This window comes from Typopeltis vanoorti, chromosome 5 (genome assembly GCF_054136105.1).
Source record: "Typopeltis vanoorti isolate ZY-2024b chromosome 5, IOZ_Tvanoo_1.0, whole genome shotgun sequence".
Lineage (NCBI taxonomy): Eukaryota > Metazoa > Arthropoda > Arachnida > Uropygi > Thelyphonidae > Typopeltis > Typopeltis vanoorti.
In genome coordinates, this window is record NC_143553.1 from 126,546,732 (window position 1) to 126,569,755 (window position 23,024).

General features: G+C 39.8%; 1 protein-coding gene across 2 annotated transcripts in view; it reads right to left on the reverse strand.

The window, feature by feature from the left end:
* LOC150106800 (programmed cell death protein 4-like) overlaps window positions 1–23,024 on the reverse strand; it is a 244,041-nt gene that overhangs the window by 28,967 nt on the left and 192,050 nt on the right. For both annotated transcript variants that reach the window (XM_090392713.1, XM_090392712.1), the window contains exon 7: window positions 9,391–9,498. In XM_090392713.1, coding sequence (XP_090248839.1) covers window positions 9,391–9,498 — 108 coding nt within the window. The remainder of the gene's footprint in view (window positions 1–9,390; window positions 9,499–23,024) is intronic.

Here is a 23,024-nt window from a genome sequence, read left to right on the forward strand (position 1 = left end):
CTTCTGCATTCACTATTGCCCTACCCAACTTTGCATCATTAATGAACAAATGAACTGTTCCTCTTAGATCCTTCCCTATATCGTTAATGAACAAATTAAACAGCAGTGGTCCAAGAACAGAACCCTGTGGCACACCACTAGTCACAGGCAGTCTTTTGGATTCTACTCCTGAATAAACTACTCTTTGATATCTCTCCATCAACCACTAACCTATCCATCTCACCAACCCTATATCCATTCCCATATGTTGTAGTTTACTGATTAGAATTCCATGTGGTATCCTGTCAAATGCCTTAGCCAGGTCCAGCAGTATCACTGTAAACCCATTACCCTTATCCAGTTCAGCCGTCACCTTGTTATAAAACTTCAGCAAGTTACTGAGGCATGATCTACCCTTCACAAAGCCATGCTGTCCCCTGTACAGTATCTCGTTTTCATCGATCCATTCCTGTATTTTTCCCTTGACTACTTTCTCCAAGACCTTGACAACGACTCCTGATATGCTGATCGGTCGGTAATTTGCAACCGTAGTCTTGGATCCTCCTTTATGCAGTGAAACTATTTTCCCCTCTTTCCACGCCTTCTGGACTAAACAAGACCTGAGACTCAGATTAAACAACATGGTCAAGGATACTGATAATTCTTTAGCCGCTTCAAGCAAGACCCGTGCCGGTATATCTCGTTTTCATCGATCCATTCCTGTATTTTTCCCTTGACTACTTTCTCCAAGACCTTGACAACGACTCCTGATATGCTGATCGGTCGGTAATTTGCAACCGTAGTCTTGGATCCTCCTTTATGCAGTGAAACTATTTTCCCCTCTTTCCACGCCTTCTGGACTAAACAAGACCTGAGACTCAGATTAAACAACATGGTCAAGGATACTGATAATTCTTTAGCCGCTTCAAGCAAGACCCATGCCGGTATACCATCCAATCCCACAGATGTATTCGCATTAAGGTTCTGTAATAGACTATTCACCTCCACTTCATTCATCACAATTGTTGTATAAACTAATGGTTCCTTTATTTTTTCAATGTCACCACCTGGATGATATACTTTTGCAAAGTGCTCACTCAGTAACTCCATTATATCGACTGATTCAGTGATCTCCTTACCATCGTCATTCCTTAAAATCATTTTGCCGTGTACAGTTTTTTTTTTTTGCTTGCAGCATATTGAAAGAACTGTTTGGGATTCTCTTTAGCTTGGATAGCTAGTTTCCTTTCATAATCTGCTTTTGCTTTTTTTTACCACACTCATTACCCTTGATATCAAAGAGTGGTTTATGGTGGAGTGGAGTCCAGTAGAAGGCAGATGACTAGTGGTGTGCCTCAGGGCTCAGTGCTTGGTCCTCTATTATTTAATTTGTACATCAATGATATTGGGAATACTATGAAAGGAGATATCCACTTGTTTGCTGATGATGCAAAACTGGGAAGAGCGATAGTTAATTCAGATGATGTGGATATCTTGCAGGATGACTTACATAGGCTGACGGTTTGGGCTAAACTAAATGGCTGACAGTTTAATGTGGCCAAGTTAAGGTGATGCACTTCGGAAGGATGAGATCACATGCTGTTTACTATATTAATGGAAATGAACTGCAAGAAGTTGATGAAGCTAGGAACTTGGGAGTTATTGTGGACAGAGAACTTAAGTTTTGAGGGCATATTGAAAAGGTTGCCAAAACTTCACATCAGATTACATAGTTATTGAAGAACACACTGATAAGCAGGGATAAGGAAGTGATTGTCCCACTTTATAAGGCATTAATAAGACCTAATTTGGACTAATGTGCACAGATCTAGTCACCTGGATTTCTTGGTGATGTGGAAATGGTGGAGAGGATTCAGAGGCGGGTTACGAAAATTGTTGCAGGCCTGTGGGTTGTCTCCTACGAGGATAGATTAAAAGTATGTGGGCTTCAAAAACTAGTTGATGACATAGGGGAGAAGATATGATAGAGGCATATAAATTATTAAAAAGGTTTTATAGGATTGATACTGATAACATTTTTAAGACCATAAAGGAAGGGTGAGAACGAGGGGGTCATCCCTGGAGATTGTGTAAGAGTGTGGTTAACAAGGGTGTTAGAACTAGATTTTTGCTTGGAGGGTTGTAAATGGGTGGAATGCATTTGCCAGAGGTGGTTGTGAATGCTTCATCTGTGAATGAGTTTAAGGGGAAGTATGACAGGTATTCTCGTAGACAGGCTTATACGTTGGTTATGCATTTCTAAATCACTTAGGGAATTGAAACAACGTAGATCCGAATATAAATTAAATAATACTTCAATAGATATTTCCGATATTTCGGCAATGTCACATTGCCATTTTCTAAAGGAACTTACAAAAAGGCAGGTGCACACAGGCACTAACAATACAGTAACTGAGAATGAAGATATGAAACTATCGTTCTCCTAGAAGTCCTGATGGTGCCCTCTGGCGGGCTAAGTAGGCGTTCTTGGCCATTGGGCTGAAGGTCTGCTGATGTATGCCTCCCAAATTTGGGGCAGTCGCATACAACCAAATTTGTTGAGGTTTGGAGAGTTTCTTAGGGCAGAGGCTGATTCCATAAATAATCTTTCGAATTTATATTTGCTCCGGTGTATTATTGTTGCTTTCTTCCACTGTATTCTGTGGCGAGTATCCAGAGCATGGTCTGCAAGACCAGAATGGCTATACTTGTAAAACCGGATGTAGTCCTTGTGTTCAGAAATTCTGATATTCGCTGTCCTGCCTGTTTGGCCAAAGTACGACAGTTTACAACTGCAAGGGACCTGGTATACACCAGGTAGGTCTAGGGGAAGTGGTTGGTCTTTGGTAGAGCGGATAAGGGATGCCAATTTTCTGTAAGGCCTGTAACAGGAGGTGAGGTAATGTTTTTTTTAGAATTTTGGTAATTTTTTCTGAGGTGCCTCAGATGTAGGGAATGGTGATGGATTTGGAGTAATCTTTTTTGTGGAGGGGGGGGAGGAGGGGGGGGATGTGATTTGTAGGTTTTAATATTTTTTGGATTTTTTTGGGGGGGGGGGGTAGCCATTGGCTGAGAAAGTGTTGAGGATGTGATATGTGATTTAGTTCAGTGTTAAGGGCTATGTCGTTAGAACAGATTAGTTTAGCCGTGTTGTATAGTGTTTTTACCACTCCATATTGTTGTGAGGGGGGAGGGATTGTTGGTGGATGTATCTGGCTGTATGGGTGGGTTTTCTGTAAACTGAGAAAACCAAAGTTCCATCAGGCTGGCAGGTGACTAGTGTGTCTGGGAAAGGGAGGCAGTTGTTTTCCTCTTTTTCCAGGGTGAATTTGATTCTGGCGTGTTGGTTGTTTAAGTGTGTAAGGAAGGAGAGGAGTGTTTCAGAGCCATGTGGCCAAATAGAGAACACATCGTCGACGTAGCGAAGCCATATGGTTGGTTTTTGTGGGGCAGAGGCTAAGGCTTTTTCCTCAAAGGTCTACATAAAGAAATTGGCCAAGGGTGGGGAGAGTGGTGAGCCCATGGCTGTCCCCTCTATTTGTTTGTAGAATTTTCCCTGCCAAACGAAATAGCCTGAGTTCATTGTGAACTGAAATAGGGCTGAGATATCGGGGGAAAATTTAGCTTGGATTAGCTCTAAAGTTTCCTTGAGTGGGACATTTGTGAATAAGGAGGAGACGTCGAAGCTGACCATTATGTCAGTATGTTGGAGTGTAAGGTTTTCTATGCTGGCTTTGAAGTGGGCTGAGTTTTTTATGTGTGATGGTGTGTTGCCAGTATAGTGTGAGCTCTTTGGCCAAATGTTTAGCTAATTTGTATGTGGGGGAATCAATGCCATCCACTATGGGACGTAATGGCACATTTTCTTTATGTATTTTTGGGAGTCCGTAAATACGAGGGGGTATAGAGTTACGGTTTTAATCTGTTGGTAACTTCTACAGGCCAAGAAGTGACTTTCTTAAGGAGGCTGTGAAGTTTTCTAATTTGTGAGTTGGTGGGATTGTAATTGATAGGGAGGTAAGTAGCCCGATCTAATAGAAGAGCATTCAGCTTACCTTTGTAGTCCTTTTGGTTAAGTACTACAGTTGCATTTCCTTTATCTGCTTTGGTGATAACTAATTCTTTATTATTTCTCAATTCCTGTACGGCTTTAAATTCCTTGTTGGATATATTGGTTTTGGGTGGTTTTGCTATGGAAAGGACACAAGCTACATCCAGTCTTACACTGTTGGCGATTTGATGTGGAAGGTTGCGGATTCCTCTTTCAATCTGGATCATAATATCCTCACTTGGTATTTTTTTGGGAGCAATGGCGAAGTTGTGGCCACGTGAAAGCACACTGAGAGCTTCAGGCTTCAGGGTGACTGAAGAAAGGTTGATTACGGTGTTGGTAGCAAGTTTTGGATTGACGGTAGAATTCTTTTTTAATTTATCGAATTTCTTCATCTGTCGGCCTCGTATCTTTTCAAACTCTTTGTCTGCGGCGGTACACGAGATGTCATGTAAAATTGACCACAGTTCGTGATTCAAAGTGCACGAAAGTTCATCTTCGAGGGTACGAATAGCTTCGTTAATTTCGGCTAAGCCTAACCGCGTGGCGGTGATTTGTTCGCGAAGTAATGCGTAGCTAGCGCGGTTGTATATACGGAACACTTTTTGCGAAACAAAACGGTGCTTGAATTTTACACAGTTCGGGATTACCTTGTTATTCCGGCAGCGTTTCAGGAAAATCAGACGATTTAATTGTCTAGACAGCTTCAACTTCATTTTACCATATTGGCGAGCCTTCCGTGCGATCGTATCTCCGTGGATGATGTTGATTCTCGTAGACAGGCTTATACGTTGGTTATGCATTTCTAAATCACTTAGGGAATTGAAACAACGTAGATCCGAATATAAATTAAATAATACTTTAATAGATATTTCCGATATTTCGGCAATGTCACATTGCCATTTTCTAAAGGAACTTACAAAAAGGCAGGTGCACACAGGCACTAACAATACAGTAACTGAGAATGAAGATATGAAGCTATCGTTCTCCTAGAAGTCCTGATGGTGCCCTATGGCTGGCTAAGTAGGCGTTCTTGGCCGTTGGGCTGAAATAATAAAGAATTAGTTATCACCAAAGCGGATAAAGGAAATGCAACTGTAGTACTTAACCAAAAGGACTACAAAGGTAAGCTGAATGCTCTTCTATTAGAACGGGCTACTTACCTCCCTATCAATTACAATTCCACCAACTCACAAATTAGAAAACTTCACAGCCTCCTTAAGAAAGTCACTTCTTGGCCTGTAGAAGTTACCAACAGATTAAAACCGTTTAACTCTATACCCCCTCGTATTTACGGACTCCCAAAAATACATAAAGAAAATGTGCCATTACGTCCCATAGTGGATGGCATTGATTCCCCCACATACAAATTAGCTAAACATTTGGCCAAAGAGCTCACACACTATACTGGCAACACACCATCACACATAAAAAACTCAGCCCACTTCAAAGCCAGCATAGAAAACCTTACACTCCAACATACTGACATAATGGTCAGCTTCGACGTCTCCTCCTTAGTCACAAATGTCCCACTCAAGGAAACTTTAAAGCTAATCCAAGCTAAATTTTCCCCCGATATCTCAGCCCTATTTCAGTTCACAATGAACTCAGGCTATTTCGTTTGGCAGGGAAAATTCTACAAACAAATAGAAGGGACAGCCATGGGCTCACCACTCTCCCCACCCTTGGCCAATTTCTTTATGGAGACCTTTGAGGAAAAAGCCTTAGCCGCTGCCCCACAAAAACCAACCATATGGCTTCGCTACGTCAATGATGTGTTCTCTATTTGGCCACATGGCTCTGAAACACTCCTCTCCTTCCTTACACACTTAAACAACCAACACGCCAGAATCAAGTTCACCCTGGAAAAAGAGGAAAACAACTGCCTCCCTTTCCTAGACACACTAGTCACCCACCAGCCTGATGGAACTTTGGTTTTCTCAGTTTACAGAAAACCCACCCATACAGCCAGATACATCCACCAACAATCCCCCCCCCCCTCACAACAATATGGAGTGGTAAAAACATTATACAACAGGGCTAAACTAATCTGTTCTAACGACATAGCTCTTAACACTGAACTAAATCACATCCTCAACACTTTCTCAGCCAATGGCTACCCCCCCCCCCCCAAAATCCAAAAAATATTAAAACCTACAAACCACAGCCCCCCCTCCTCCCCCCTCCACAAAAAAGATTACTCTAAATCCATCACCATTCCCTACATCTGAGGCACCTCAGAAAAAATTACCAAAATTCTAAAAAAACATGACCTCACCTCCTGTTACAGGCCTTACAGAAAATTGGCATCCCTTATCCGCTCTACCAAAGACTAACCACTTCCCCTAGACCTACCTGGTGTATACCAGGTCCCTTGCAGTTGTAAACTGTCGTACTTTGGCCAAACAGGCAGGACAGCGAATATCAGAATTTCTGAACACAAGGACTACATCCGGTTTTACAAGTATAGCCATTCTGGTCTTGCAGACCATGCTCTGGATACTCGCCACAGAATACGGTAGAAGAAAGCAACAATAATACACCGGAGCAAATATAAATTTGAAAGATTATTTATGGAATCAGCCTCTGCCCTAAGAAACTCTCCAAACCTCAACAAATTTGGTTGTATGCGACTGCCCCAAATTTGGGAGGCATACATCAGCAGACCTTCAGCCCAATGGCCAAGAACACCTACTTAGCCCGCTAGAGAGCACCATCAGGACTTCTAGGAGAACGATAGCTTCATATCTTCATTCTCAGTTACTGTATTGTTAGTGCCTGTGTGCACCTGTCTTTTTGTAAGTTCCTTTAGAAAATGGCAATGTGACATTGCCGAAATATTGGAAATATCTATTGAAGTATTATTTAATTTATATTCGGATCTACGTTGTTTCAATTCCCTAAGTGATTTAGATATGACAGGTATTGTATGAATAACGGTTAGTATGTCAATGTTGGGTCTCCCGCGATCGAGTCTTTTGACTCCATGGAGGCATCTTATATATATAATATAATATAATAATAACTGTATAATTTTTTTTTCCCTTATTGATTTTGTGTACCTTTTTTGTTCTACTCTTTTGGCATATATTTGCATTTTGTAGAATGTCATATTTTGCACACACACACACAAAATATTTATTATAGACTGCTGAAACATATAGCAATATGAATTGCAACTGAAATGCTCATTTTTGCAAGGTAAAATACTGAAAATATTGTCTATACCTCCAATTAAAATACAGCACTACATATTATCTGCTGGAGGTGTTTTGCAGATTGGAAATGTGTAAGAGAGCCAGTTGAATTTGTTTTGATGTCAACATATTTAGTTCTAACTCAGGGTACAGTTTAATGGAAGAAACCAAAGCACAGTGATAATCACTAAGTTTTATTTAAACTTAGTTTAAATTGAAATATATATTTATTTTTAACTAAGTAATTTAAGGAAATTACAATGTCACTAGGATATACATTAAAATAAATTTTAATATACTTCAATATTTCGGCAACGTCACGTTGCCATTTTCAAGAAACTTAAGAACAAGACACGTGCACGCAGGCACAGCAAACAGTAAATGAGGAAGAAGCAGGAAGCTATTATTTCTCCTAAAGTCCATGATGGTGCCCCCCTAGCAGGCAATGTTGGTATTCTTGGGCTGAAAGTCTTCTGATGTAGGTTTCCCAAATTTGAGGCAGTCTCATGCAGCCAAATTTGTTGAGGTTCGGATTGTTTTTTTTAGGGCTGAAGGTAAGGTATTGATCTTTAATTGACCATGATTTATAAACATATAATATATTTACCGACTGGGCTGTCTGGCTTCTTCAGGGCTTATAACAGTAAGAGAAAACTCAAAGTGGCTAGTACAGAGAAAATGGAATAACACTATCGTATAAATTAAACATTAAAACAGATTGCATAAAACTTTGCTCAAAACTACAGAATGTGCTCTCATAACAATGACTAACGCAACAAGGTCCATGCGTGTAATGTTATGCGTTCTGTTTTAATGTTTAATTTTTACGATAGTGTTACTCCATTTTCTCTTTACTAGCAATTCTGAGTTTTCTATTAGTGTTATAAGCCCTGAAGAAGAAGGACAGCCCAGTCAGTGAAACTTGTTTGTATTAGATGCTTAAAAATCATGGTCAATTAAAGATCAATATATATTTCAATTTAATTGTATGTTTGAATGACCAAATATAATCTAAACAATAAAACTAAGTTTATTTAATATATACTGCAATACATAGTTGAAGTAAATCATCCCTTACCATATTAGAAACAGTGGTATGGTAAAAGGTCTTATATTATGAAAACCACATGACTTTTGGTGGTCATTTAGTAAAGAGACATTCTTCAGAAGAATCTGAAGAATGGTATTAATGGCCATATTGATGTTCAGTGGAATACACACATCTATACATAATAACTTATTATCTACAGACAGGTGTTTAAACTAAATTTATTAAATTAATAAAATATTACACCAAAATGCACCTGTGTAGCTCAGTGAAAATGGCATGTGCTTCTATGGCGCTAAATTTCCCGAAGACAGAGCTTCGCGGGTTCGATTCTAGTTGACAACTAGAGGAAGTTTTACTAAGCCTTTTTTCAACTGATTTCCAAGATAGTCAATCTCTGGCATGGGCAAGTGGGTTTTCCTCCCGAAAACTCAAGAAAATCAACCATTGAACCAACACTATTTTCAGACGGCAATACTGTTAGGATTAGGGACCATGAGATAATGGCACTTGTCAGTCACCTCTCTTTACCAGATGCTATTAGTGATAGTCTTGGGCCAGCTATCTCTGATTGGCTACCGGTGGAGAGTGAACTGTCCCCTCCCTCTCCAAAAGTTAGATAGGCTAAAATATCCTCACCTACTCCCTTATACGGTAATAAAAAGCATTAGCTGATTTTTTTTTTATTTTTATTTTTATTACACTAATATTTTTCCAAGGTCACCAAGGCATATCTTCACAAGCACAAAGAAATAAATTAAGCACATGCATGCAGACACAGTAGAAATAAAGCAAGCACACACTGAGTGTGAATTGTGGGATACTACAGTTCTAAATTCTCAGATTTATATCTGTATAAGATGGTTTCTCCCACTGAATCCAGTGATCCATATCCATGGCATGACATGGTCTGCTGCTGCCGCTCCAGAACAGCATAGTGCAGATATAATAAGCTTTTTTTTTTTTTTTTTTCATCATGTTCCAATCAAAAGAATTTACATAAGAAATAATGAGAAATTCAGCACTTATCATTTCATTGCAGCAATTCAATTTTTAAACTTACATATTAAGATAAGTTTAAAAATAAAATGCATTTTATAAAATACATTTCATACCTCATAAACTAACTCATGGTGAAAATGTGGCACTTCTAATTCTTGTAAGCACTGAGATGCTTCAACAACATCTCCAGAAGATAGGTATTCTTTCAGCAGTAGCTGAACCTATTTAAATGAAATAAAATATTTTATTTTCAATTTAAAAGCTTCTAAATGTTAGAGTAAACTGTAGTGGCTAATATTAAAAAGCAAATATTCTTAAACAACATGAATAATCTGCATCAAACGAGATGCAGATTTGAATTCTAAAACAAATATGTATTAGCAACACTCCATGCTACCCACAAAGTGAATAGCAGAATTTTCAAACACAAATGTAATCTATCTCCTTCATGGCCTCTGAATGCACTAATTCTCTAACATTTTACAAGTATGAATTATAACTGTTAATGTGATACTGAAAGTGCCATGAATGCTGTTTAGGCCAAAAAAACAATTGATGAATAAGTAACAGTTCAACATATAACATTTGTTATGATTAAATTTTGTATAGGGTCACTTAAGGTCGAATGTATATAATAGGAGATTATATATAGCTTTTTAAAGAATGTGAAGAACCGAATGGAGATTCTGACTTAATATCCAATCCTCGTCTTTTTTTGTGATGCAACTAATTAGCGGGTATCTACCTGGATACTGAATGAATGAATGAATTCATTTCATTTCGTATGGTGAATCAATGGCCGTGAGCCCCTTTTACGGGGAGGTATGGCACCACCTCAATTCCCCCTATTTTTATCCGGGCTCGGGACCAGCATAGCTGACAATTCAGACCTATGGCTGGAGGGATCGTCTTAAGTATTCCTGGCTGTATCCGTGTGTGTTCACGGGACCAGTTTGCCTGCTTGCGGGATGAAAAACCCCAGATAAACTGGGGGGAGGGGGCCCTGCTGTCCATGTCCAAGACCTGCTAACTTGGCTATGGCTGAGGAAGATCCTTAAGCTTCTCACGTCGTCAACGGGAATTGAACCTAGGACACTCCTTCCCCAGGCATATGGTTGCGAAGCGCATAGCCACTAGGCTAACTGTGCAGACAATGAATGAATGAGGATGACCTGGAAATTTGAAATTTATCAAACCAAATTGGTATTCTTATTGACTTAAAACAAAACAAAATGATGACACAATGTAATGGAATTTCATAGCAACCAGGGAATTTTCCTTTTGTCAGGGAACCAGAGTAAAGATTAAAAAGACCGATACTAAAACTCTGCTAAACATAAGCAGAACTTAAGATAGGCACCATCAATAGAAAAGAAATAGAACTGGCAGAAGAATTAGAGCAGTACTATGTTGATATAACTAGTGTTACTAAAACAAAAAAGACAAAAACAGGTGAGATTCTTCAGAAATAACAATTACAAGATGTTAGATCAGACAATAATGACCAAGGAAAGAAAAGGTAACTATAGTATCCAACAATAAACATGAGGATAATCTTTTTGAATGGCAGACAATCAAGTGGAGTGATTTTTGGGAGATGTGGAGACTTGCACTAGATGTGTTTAGGAGTACAACATCTGCATAAAACAAAAGAGCTAAGTTTGATGTCTGCAATTCTAACATCAGATTTAATGCCACTTTTGTTCATAATGTGATCCACATATCTGATGAATAAGAGTAGAGTTAACTTGAATCCTTGTGTTACTTACACTTGATTTTAAATTAAACCATCTTTATTATTATTATTTTATGTGACACCTCCAGGGAGTCCAAAGACTCATCGAGGGAGAGTGTGGCAACAGCATCGAACGATTTGATCCCTTCCAACTACTAACTGGGCTCAAACTTGCTTAACTTTTTGCGAGCCATTAGTAGCAGAGGAGCTACCAATCGATCAACCTTTGCTGGCTTCTTGTATATCCTTTAATTTTAACTTCAATTAAACATAGGCCATGCATTGCTCTATATAATGTTAAACTCTTCTCATTAAATTAGCGTTTTGAAAAATTTTCTCTGGGCACCTTGTTGTATGTCTTTTCCAGATCTACAAAACTTAGATGGATCCTTGTTGTATTCACATAATTTCTCAATTATTTGTCATAAAGTGAAAATCTGATCTTGACAACCTCTATCTAGCCTGAATGCCAGCTTGTTCTTCTCTTCTGTAATTTTCTCAGCCACTTTTCAAGTATGCTTGCATAAATCTTACTTGGAACACTTAGTAGAGAAATTCCTCTGTAATTCTCATATTCAGCTTTATTCCTTTTTTTATAGATGGAAACTATGAGAGCTCTACTCCAATCATCTGGCATTCAGCCAGACGATGGGAGTAGAGCTCTCATTCAGAGGGCCTAATCATCTGGCATTCAGCCAGATGATTAGGTCCTCTGAATTACACAGTATAGCTACTGCAAAATTTTTAGCCTGCATATTTAAGCATTTCTGTTTGAATATTATCTACTCCAGCTGTCTTCCTACATTTCAAGTTTTTGATGATTTTTTTCTACCTCAAGCCAAATAACTAGGGAGGTGACCTCCATATCACTTTTTAGGAATGTGTAGAACTGACTGGAGCTTCTGAAACAATATCTAATCCTCATCTTCATGTTGTGTGCTTTCCATTAGTAAGCATCCACTGGGTACCGAATGATCGAGAATGAGATGGCAATTTGGGACTTAGTGGAACAAACTGTACATTCTATTGGCTAAACCAGATATAAACATGATGGTACAACCTGATGAGAAATGAAGGAATCAGTATTGTAGAATCAGAAATGACAGAGGCAAGATTAAAATTGAAGATACAGAGATTCTAGATATCCGAAGTAACTTTATTATTATTATTATTATTTAGGCCTCCAAGGAGTCAAAAGACTCTTCGCGGGAGGTCCTTCCTAGGAAACACAAGTCTATCAACTCAACATGGGAGGTCCTACCTAGGAAATACAAAGTCTATCATACCACTCCTTAAACTCATTGACTGTTCTTGCTCTCACCACTCCATCAGGCAATGCATTCCATTGTTCAACTACCCTCCATGCAAAGAAACCACTCCTCACCCTCTTGCTCACAGTTTCCTTTCGTAACTTCCAGGGATGGTCCCTTGTCATCACTCCTTCTCGCTGTTCAACCAAGCGAAAGAACTCTCCAGTGTCAACCCTGTAATCACCTCTCAACAGTTTAAAAGTCTACCAAACTCTTCAAATCTACCAAACTCTGCAGTCCACATTCCCTCAGCCAATTCTCATAACTAACATTGTACAGTCCTGAAACTGTCTTTGTTATCTGCCTCTGTACCCGTTCCACAGTTAATAATATCCCCTTCAAATCGTGGGGACCAAATCTGAGAACAATAGTCTAAGCGTGGTCTGATCAGGGTCTTATACAAAGGAACAATAACTCTATCTCTGCAGGTCAGTGTCCTTCTCATTATTGCAGCAATCCTCTGTATTACCTTCACCAAATTTGCAATATGTCCCTTGAATTTCAGGTTTCTATCCCTATTCATTTGCCCCTCTGTCCAGCTTATTCAAATCCTCTTGCATGACTACCACATCTGCACTATTACTAATAATCCTTCACAGCTTCACATCATCCACAAACAACTGAACATCCCCCTGCAATCCACTGACAATGTCATTGATATAAAGGTTAAACAATATAGGTCCCAGTACTGAGCCCTGTGGGACCCCACTTATAACCCTCTACCTCCTTGAAACTGCCCCACCATACACATCTCTCTGATACCTATCGTACAGCTAATCCTGAATCCAGTTGACCAACCTGACATCCAAGCCCATGTGCTGCAACTTAAATATCAGCTTATCATGTGGAACCCTGTCAAATGCCTTTGCTAAATCCATGAAAATGGCAGTATGTGTACTTTCTCTACTGCTCTTGTAACTTTATTATAAAAGGCTAGCATATTACTAAAACAAGAGTGCTCCCTCACAAATCCATGTTGACTCTCACAGATAACATTACCCTCATCTGCCCAATGTTGTATACGGTCCATAACTAATTTCTCCAAGATCTTAACAACTACTGATGACACACAAACTGGCCTATAATTAGACACTTCCAGTCTGCTACTGCCCTTAAGCAATGCCACTATCTTACCTTCCTTCCATTTCCTGTGTACCTTTCCTGTAGCCAGACTTTCATTGAAAAGCCAGGTCAAAGGAGCTGTCAGTTCCTTAGCACATTCTCTCAAAACTCGTGGTGAAATTGAAATACCATCCAGCCCCACAGCTTTACTGATATCCAGAGTACTCAGTATTTGGAATACGTTCTCCTCCTGCACCTCTTAACCTCAAGCCTGCCCTATCGCTGTAGAATTAAAATTTACTCCTCCAGGCGAAATACACCAATAAAGTGTTCAATGAACAGTTCCACTGTATCCTCTGCATCAGTCACTCTATTCCCATTTTTATCCCACAATGTCATTCTTCCACAATCATTTCTCCTCCTACTGGCTACATAGCTAAAAAATTTCCTAGGATTTTCTTTGGATCTTAGGGCCAATCTCCTCTCGCATTCCAGTTTCGTCTTCCTTGCCATACTAGTCACTCTTCTGGCCTGTGTCTTATACTCTTCATGCATCTTCTCTTCACCTGTCTCCTTATATCTCTTCCATAGCCTCTTTTTCGCATGCAATTCCTGTTTAATATTGTTTGTCCACTTTACTCCAAATTGTGTCCTCTTGTTCACTCGTTGTATACAACTTACCATTGCTGCTAACAAATATTTTTTCGCAATTTCCCAAGCACTAATGATATCCGGCCTTCCAATTCCTCCCCTCCAAGAAACGTCCCCAAGTTGATGTCTAAGACTATTGTAATCACTGACTTATAATTCCACATATATTCCAGTCTCTGTGATACTCCTGCATGTCTATTCATTTTCCAAGTCAAAATCATATGGTCACTGTCTCCAACTGGTGGGAGAAATGTCATCTCACTTATTATCAGCGCTTCTGATTCTATGACCAAATCCAAAACTCTCGAACCTCTTGTTCCCTCTATTACATGTTGCCTAAGATATTTTTCCCTCAATAATTCTAGAAATTCCATTCCCTTATTGCTACATGCATCTTCCTCTCCCCAATTTATACTGCTGTAGTTAAAATCTTCCATAACAATCATTCTTCTTGCACTTGCCAAGCTCAACTGTCTAAACATCTCCTGGTCCCTACTCTCTGTGCTCCTTGGTTTGTAGCAACAACCCACTAAATATCCAGTCTTGCCTATCTCTACCTCACACCATATGCTTTCAAAATCATTAGTGTCACTGCCTTCCAAAGCCTCTACTCTTAGAGGACATAAATCGTCACTTATTATAAGCAGTACTCCACCACCACCACGCTTTCTCTTCCTATCCTGCTGAAAAATGCTGTACCCTGCTACTTCTATTCGTGTTATTATATCCTCTTCTGTCAACCACATCTCAGTGATCCCAATAATCTTTGGCCAGGCTGATGCTATCAACGCCACCAATTCCTCTGCTTTATTCTGGATACTTCTGGCATTAGTATAAAGCATAAAAATGCCGCTATTTCTATACCTAGCATTATCCGTTCTAGACTCCACTGGGCTCAGCGCTACCTGATGTTGTCCCCCTTCTCACAAGAGGCAACATCTGCTACCATCCACCTTGGGCACTTTGAAATATTAATATATGAAACATGAAGTGACAGAACAGTGATAGAAAATATTCAAGGGTAATATGATCAGGAGTGGAATTTTAATAATTAAGGTAGAAAGAAAGTCTTCAGAAACCTGAAATGTGAAAAGATAGATGGCACATATGACATTTGACCAGAAATGCTCAAATATGGAAGTATAAAAGTTTCAGTGGCTGCACTGCATAATTCAAAAGAGAAAATTCCAGATGATTGGAGCAGAGCTCTCATAGTACTCATCTATAAAAAATTTAAATAAAACAATGTAAGAATTACAGAGAAATTTCACTACTGAGTGGTCAAGTAAGCATACTTGCGAAGAGGCTAAAAAAAAATATATAAAAAAAAAAAAAAAAAAAAAAAAAAAAATTGTAAAGAGATACTTGAAGGCAAAGCTGGTTTAGGCCAAACAGAGGTTGTAAGAATCAAATCTTCACCTTAACAGCTAATTGTCAAGAAATCATAGCTATGTATCAGGGTATTTAGTTTTGTAGATATGGAAAAAGAATCTGTCAAAGTGCCAAGAGAAAAGCTGTTCAAGATGTGACAATTATTATTATTTATTATTATTATTATTGTTCCGGGAAACTCCAAGGAGTCGACAGACTCATCGAGGGAGGCCCTATCATCATGTCTGGAACAACATTTACACAGTATGTATCATATCTTGCCTTGAACTCATTCACGGTCGTAGCACCCACAACAGACTCCGGAAGCTTATTCCACTCATTCACCACTCTCCAAGTAAAAAACCTAGCTCTAACACCCTTATCAACCACGAGCTTGCCCAGCTTCCATGCATTGCCCCTAGTCCTCCCACCACCAGTCATATTTTCAAAAATATCTTCTGGATCAATCTTATAAAAACTCTTCAGTAATTTGAATGTCTCAATCATATCACCCCTCCTTCGCCTATCGTCCAATTTCTGCAACGCACAAATCTTCAACCTATTCTCATAAGGTTCATTCCACAGACCTGCTATCATCTTGGTCACTCGTCTCTGGACCCTCTCCACTTCCTCCCCATCACGAAGAAACCCTGGTGCCCATAACTGGGCACCAGAAGTCCAGATGGGGTCTTATCAAGGCTCGATACAGAGGAACAACAACTTGCTTCTCTCTGCATGTTAAATTATTTTTCATAAGCCAAGTGATTTGGTGAGCTGTTTTAGTTACTTTTGCAATGTGCCCCCTAAACTTCAACTCCCTATCCACCAGTACTCCCAAATCCCTGGCCTCATCAATCTCCTGGAGTACGGTTCTACCTATGCAATATACTGCTGCTATTCTTTTCACCCCAAAGTGCATAACCTTACACTTTGCCACATTAAACTGACATCCATTTTTCCTAGCCCAGTCCTCCAAACTATCCAAATCATCCTGTAAAATTTTGACATCTTGTGCACTCACAATTGCTCTACCCAACTTTGCATCATCAGCAAACAAGTGAACACTTCCTCTCAAATCCTTTCCAATATCATTGATGAACAAATTGAAAAGCAGTGGTCCAAGAACAGAGCCCTGCGGCACTCCACTGGTCACAAGACGTCTTTTTGACTCCACTCCTGAATAAACCACTCTCTGGTATCTCTCCTTCAACCACCCTCCTATCCATCTTACCAACCCTATATCTATCCCCATCTGCTCCAGTTTACTGATTAGAGTTCCATGTGGTATCCTGTCAAAGGCCTTGGCAAGGTCCAGTAGTATCACTGTAAACCCATTACCACTATCCAGTTCAGCCGTCACTGTGTTATAAAACGTGAGCAAGTTACTGAGGCATGATCTACCATTCACAAAACCATGTTGTCCCCCATACAATATCCCATTTTCATCTATCCAATCCTGTATTCTTTTCTTGACTAATTTCTCTAAGACCTTGACAATGATTCCTGATATGCTAATCGGTCGGTAATTTACAACAGCAGTCTTGGAACCACCTTTATGCAGTGGAACCATTTTCCCTTCCTTCCACCCGCTCGGGACTAACCCAGACCTGAGACTCAAATTAAACAAAATGGTCAAGGGTACTGACAATTCTTTAGCTGCTTCCCGTACTACACGAGCTGGTATACCATCCAATCCTACAGATGTATTGACATTGAGGTTATGCAATAGACTACTCACCTCCACTTCATTCACCACAATTCCCGTATAATCTACTGGTTTATTCATTTCTGCAATGTCACCACCTGGATGATATATTCTTGCAAAGTGCTCACTCAGTAACTCGGCTATCTCAACTGATTCAGTTACCTCCCTACCATCGGCATTCTTTAAAATCATTCTGCCATGTGCATTTTTCCTTTTACTTGCTACATATCTAAAAAACTGTTTAGGATTCTCTTTAGCCTGCATGGCCAATGTTCTTTCGTAATCCTTTTTTGCTTTTCTTACCACACTCGTCACCCTTCTGGCCTGCGCTTTATACTGCTCATGTGCCTGCCGGTCACCTTTCTCCTTAAATGCCCTCTATAGTTGTTTCTTTTTTTGCAGCTCAAGCTTAATGGTGTTATTCATCCATTTAACCCCTACTTGATTTATTATTCGGACTCTAGGTATACAGTCAGCCATTGCTTCATGCAAGCACTTCTTAACTACCTCCCATGCACTATCAACTTCTAGTCCTTGCAGTTGTACATGCCATGGCACTGAGCCAATCAAACTCCTAAGCTTGTCATACTTTCCAGCCCGATAATTCCACATGTACCGTCTTAATTGAAAATTCTACACCTTTAGCCACCTCCCAAGTCAAGACCCTATGATCACTCTCACCGATTTGTGGCAATGTGGTCATATTTGTTACAGCCAAATCCTCAGATATAATTACTAGGTCAAGCACTCTCTGACCTCTAGTATTTTCCATTACATGCTGTCGCAGATAGTTATCCCTTAATAACTGCATAAAATCCAATTCATTCCTCCCATGTGTTCTCTCCTCACTCCAATCAATGCGACCATAGTTGAAATCTCCCATAACAATCACCCTCCATCCACTCATTTCTTCTATTTGCTTGTGCATATTGTCACCACCATCTTTTCCATCACCTGGTCTATAGCAGCACCCAATTGTATATTTAGTTCTGCTAGCCACAATCTCACACCAAATGGCCTCAAATGTGCTCTTTTCTCTATCCTGCAATTCAACTTCTATTCTCCTTGGCTGTAGCTCATCAGCTATCATCAACAATACTCCTCTCCCCATTTTATTCTCTCTGTCATTCCTGAACACATTATACCCATCACATTCAATCCCACTAGCTATATCATCTACAGTCAGCCATGATTCACTAATACCAATAACCTGTGGTCTGGAAGTGCCAACCATGGCCAAAAACTCTTCCTTCTTGTTCCTAATACTCCTAGTATTAGTGTACATGAATTTAAGACCCCCATTAGCCCCAACCCTACCTTGATGCCTTATATTAACTACCCCACTCTGGTTTGTTGTCCTTATTTGCTCTAGCATATTATATTCATTCTTACATTCAACTGCCTCCCTAAGGACTGTATATCTACTCCCCCCCCTTAACAAATCTAGTTTCCCTGAATTCATCCACTACATTCAGCAACATTTTCTCAAGTCTACTTACACCATAACCATTCAAATGCAAGCCATCCATCTTATATAGATCCTTTCGCCCATCAAACTCACTCCACACGTCCACAAATTCCACACCACTCGTCCTACATAACCCACGCATAAAGTCATTCGCAATTATGGCGCTCCTTTTAAACATTTCACTGTCATACCGTGCCAAAAGCCTAATCATTCTAACTCTCTCACTCTTTTCTTTTGCTACCTCAAACAATTCATTCCGGTCTTCTATCATTTCCATTTTATCTCCTTTCAAATCATTCGTACCTGCCACAACAATCATTTCTTTCACCCTTTCCTTTTGCTCTCTAATAGACTCAGTTACATCCTTTATGGTCGCACCAGGTTGGTACGATTTTGTCAAATCCTCTACTAACACACCTCGTACTAACGAGTCTCCATACAGCACTCTATCCTTCATTTTGTTCATGTTCACATTCATACGCCTATTTTTCCTGTCATACCTTTTATTACTGGTTTGTTCATTCAGTCGACTTTTGTTCATGCACTCTAGCTGCTGTTTTGCCCTTTCTATCCCACCATTCAACAACGCGATCTCATTCAATGCATCTATCTCATCTTTTTTATTCTCTGAGAAACCATTAATACTATCATTCACACTTTCTACATTCACACTCTCATAATTCTCATGTACAACCTTGCCGTTTCTTGTCATATCGCTATTTTCTTCATTCTGAAGTTTGACAAAAATATCACACTCACGATCCGAAATACACTTCAATTCCTCATTCTCCCTACATTTTCTACACACATTCAATCCTTTATTATCATCTATCCACACTCCAACTGCACTCCGTAAAGCATACATTTCACAGCTAGTACACTGACTCATTTCTTTTATACTATTGTTCTTTGATAACGATGGCGAACCATCATTACTGGCTGCCATTTTCCTTCGTACAGGTGCCATAATTATTGCAACGTGTTTTATCAAATAATAAGTTATACACACCAAAAACACACAAACAGACGCACTAAAATACGGAAGGCAAACAAAACTACGCAATATTAACTAATTTTATCAATGATAACTGAAAATAATACTTATCTTATCAGGAGCTTGCACGAACACTACACACTACGATATAACCTCAAACTCAACCATTATATGGAGTAAATGGGATATCAGAATGAATAATACGTTAACTGAGAGATAATTGTGTTATTCATTCTGTGTAAGTAACACATATTCAGTTGAAAAATATTTAATTAAGATATTGATTAAATCAACTATCTAACATCTGTAGTTAAGTTAATTAACTGCATATATTTCAATTCACATATAGCAGATCATCAATACTCGATCTAGCAGAATGTGGGATTACTAATACTAGTCACAGGATCCTTTGGAATGATTTCAAATTACTATATAGATGATCCCATACAGTGGCGCACCCAGGGAAGGGGCTAAGGGGCTCTTCCCCCCCCCCCCCCCAAAAAAAAGAAAAAGTTAAAAACACTAGAAAATTTTTTCCAAAATACTTTTCCTAATTAAAATTCATTTTTTATTTATGTTGTGTCATGTCTTCTATTTCTATACTACTTATGAATTAGGGGTCACATAAGGTGAGAGAACCATAAAGCAGTGTTTCTCAACCTATGGTCCGTGACGATGGGACAGGTGGTCCACAGGTTTAAATTAACCAAATAAATCTATATATTTTAATTATTATTATTATTATTATTATTATTCAGGCCTCCAAGGAGTCAAAAGACTCATCGAGGGAGGTCCTTCCTAAGACATAAAGTCTGTCAAGACTCATCGAGGGGAGGTCCCCCCCTGAGAAACACAAAGTTTATCATACCACTCTTTAAAGTCACTGACCGTTCTCGCTCCCACCACTCCATCAGGCAATGCATTCCACGGCTCAACCACCCTCCACACAAAGAAACCACTCCTTACCCTCTTGCTCACAGTTTCCTTTCGTAACTTCCAGGGATGGCCTCTTGTCATCACTCCTTCCCGCTGATCAACCAAGCGAAAGAACTCCCCAGTGTCAACCTTGTAACCACCTCTCAACAGTTTAAAAGTCTCAATCATATCACCTCTCCTTCTTCTATCCGCCAAACTCTGGAGTCCACATTCTCTCAGCCGATCCTCATAACTATCCTTGTACAGTCCTGAAACCATCTTTGTCATCCGTCTTTGTATCCTTTCCACAGTTAATTTATCCCCTTCAAATCCTGGGGACCAAATCTGAGAACAATAGTCCAAGTGTGGTCTGATCAGAGACTTATACAACGGAATGATAACCCTCTTATCTCTGCAGGTCAGTGTCCTTTTCATAATAGCAGCAATCCTCTGTGTTACCTTCACCACCTTTGCAATATGTCCCCTAAACTTCAGGTTTCTATCAATCATCAACCCCAGATCTCTTGTCTCCCCTACTTCCTCCAGTATAACTCCTCCCATAGAGTATGCAGCATCCCATCGATGTTTCCCAAACCTCAAGACCTTACATTTTGCTGCATTAAACTGACACCCCCATTCATTTGCCCATCTATCTAGCTTATTTAAATCCTCTTGCAGGGCTACCACATCTGCGCTATTACTAATAATCCTTCCCAGCTTCGCATCATCCGCAAACAACTGAATATCCCCCTGCAATCCACTGGCTATGTCATTGATATAAAGGTTAAACAATATAGGTCCTAGTACTGAGCCCTGTGGGACCCCACTTGTAACCCTCTGCCTCCTGGAAACTGCTCCACCATACACAACTCTCTGATACCTATCAGACAGCCAATCCTGAATCCAGTTGACCAATCTGACATCCAGACCCATGTGCTGCAACTTAAATATCAGCTTATCATGTGGCACCCTGTCAAATGCCTTCGCCAAGTCTAAGAAAATTGCAGTATATGCCTTTCCCTCATCTAATGCTCTTGTAACTTTATTATAAAAGGCTAGCATATTGCTAAAACAAGAGCGTCCTTTCACAAATCCATGTTGATTCTCACAGATAACATTACCCTCATCTGCCCAATGCTGTACACGGTCCCTCACTACTTTTTCCAAGATCTTAACAACTACTGATGACACACAGACTGGCCTATAATTTGACACTTCCAGTCTGTTAACACCCTTATGCAATGGCACTATCTTACCTTCCTTCCATTCCCTGGGCACCTTTGTCAAAGCCAGACTTTCATTGTAAAGCCACGTTAAAGGTATTGTCAATTCGCTAGCACATTCTCTCAAAACTCGTGGCGAAATACCATCCAGTCCCACAGCTTTACTGACATCCAGAGTACTCAGTAGCTGAAACACACTCTCCTCCTGTGCCTCCAGACCTCGTACCAGTCCTATCCCTCTAGCATTAAAACTGACTCCTCTAGGATGAAATACTCCAATAAAGTGTTCATTGAACAATTCCACTATATCCTCTGCATCAGTCACTCTATTCCCATTTTTATCCCACAATATCATTCTTCCACAGTCATTTCTCCTCCTACTGGCCACATAGCTAAAAAATTCCCTAGGATTTTCTTTGGATCTTAGGGCCAATCTCCTCTCATATTCCAGTTTCGCTTTCCTTACCACACGAGTCACTCTTCTGGCCTGTGTCTTATATTCTTCACCCATCCTCTCTTCACCTGTCTCCTTATATCTCTTCCATAGCCTCTTTTTCGCATGCAGTTCCTGTTTAATGTCATCCACTTTACTCCAAATTGCGCCCTCTTCTTCACTCGTGGTATACAACTTACCATTGCTGATAACAAATATTCTTTCACAATTTCCCACGCACTGGTGATATCCCGGCCGTCCAATTCCTCCCTCCATGAAACTTCACGAAGTTGACGTCTAAGACTATTATAATCACCTGCCTTATAATTCCACATAAGTTCCCGTCTCTTTGATACTCCTGCATTTCTATTCATTTTCCATGTCAACACCATATGGTCACTCTCTCCAACTGGTGGGAGAGACGTCAACTCAGTTATTATCAACTCTTCTGATGCTATAACCAAATCCAAAATTTTTGAACCTCTTGTTCCCTCTGTTACATGTTGCCTAAGACATTTGTCCCTCAAGAATTCTAGAAATTCCATTCCCCTATTGTTACATGCATGTTCCTCTCTCCAATTTATACTACTGAAGTTAAAATCTCCCATAACAATCATTCTTCTTGCACTTGCCAAACTTAGCTGTCTAAACATCTCCTGGTCCCCATCCTCTGTGCTCCTGGGTCTGTAGCAACACCCCACTAAATATCATGTCTTGCCTACCTCTAGCTCACACCATATGCTCTCAAAATCATTTGTCTCACTTCCCTCCAAATTCTCCACTCTTAGAGGACATAGGTCATCACTTATCATAAGCAGCACCCCACCACCACGCTTTCCCCTCCTATCCTGATGAAAAATGCTATACCCAGCGACTTCTA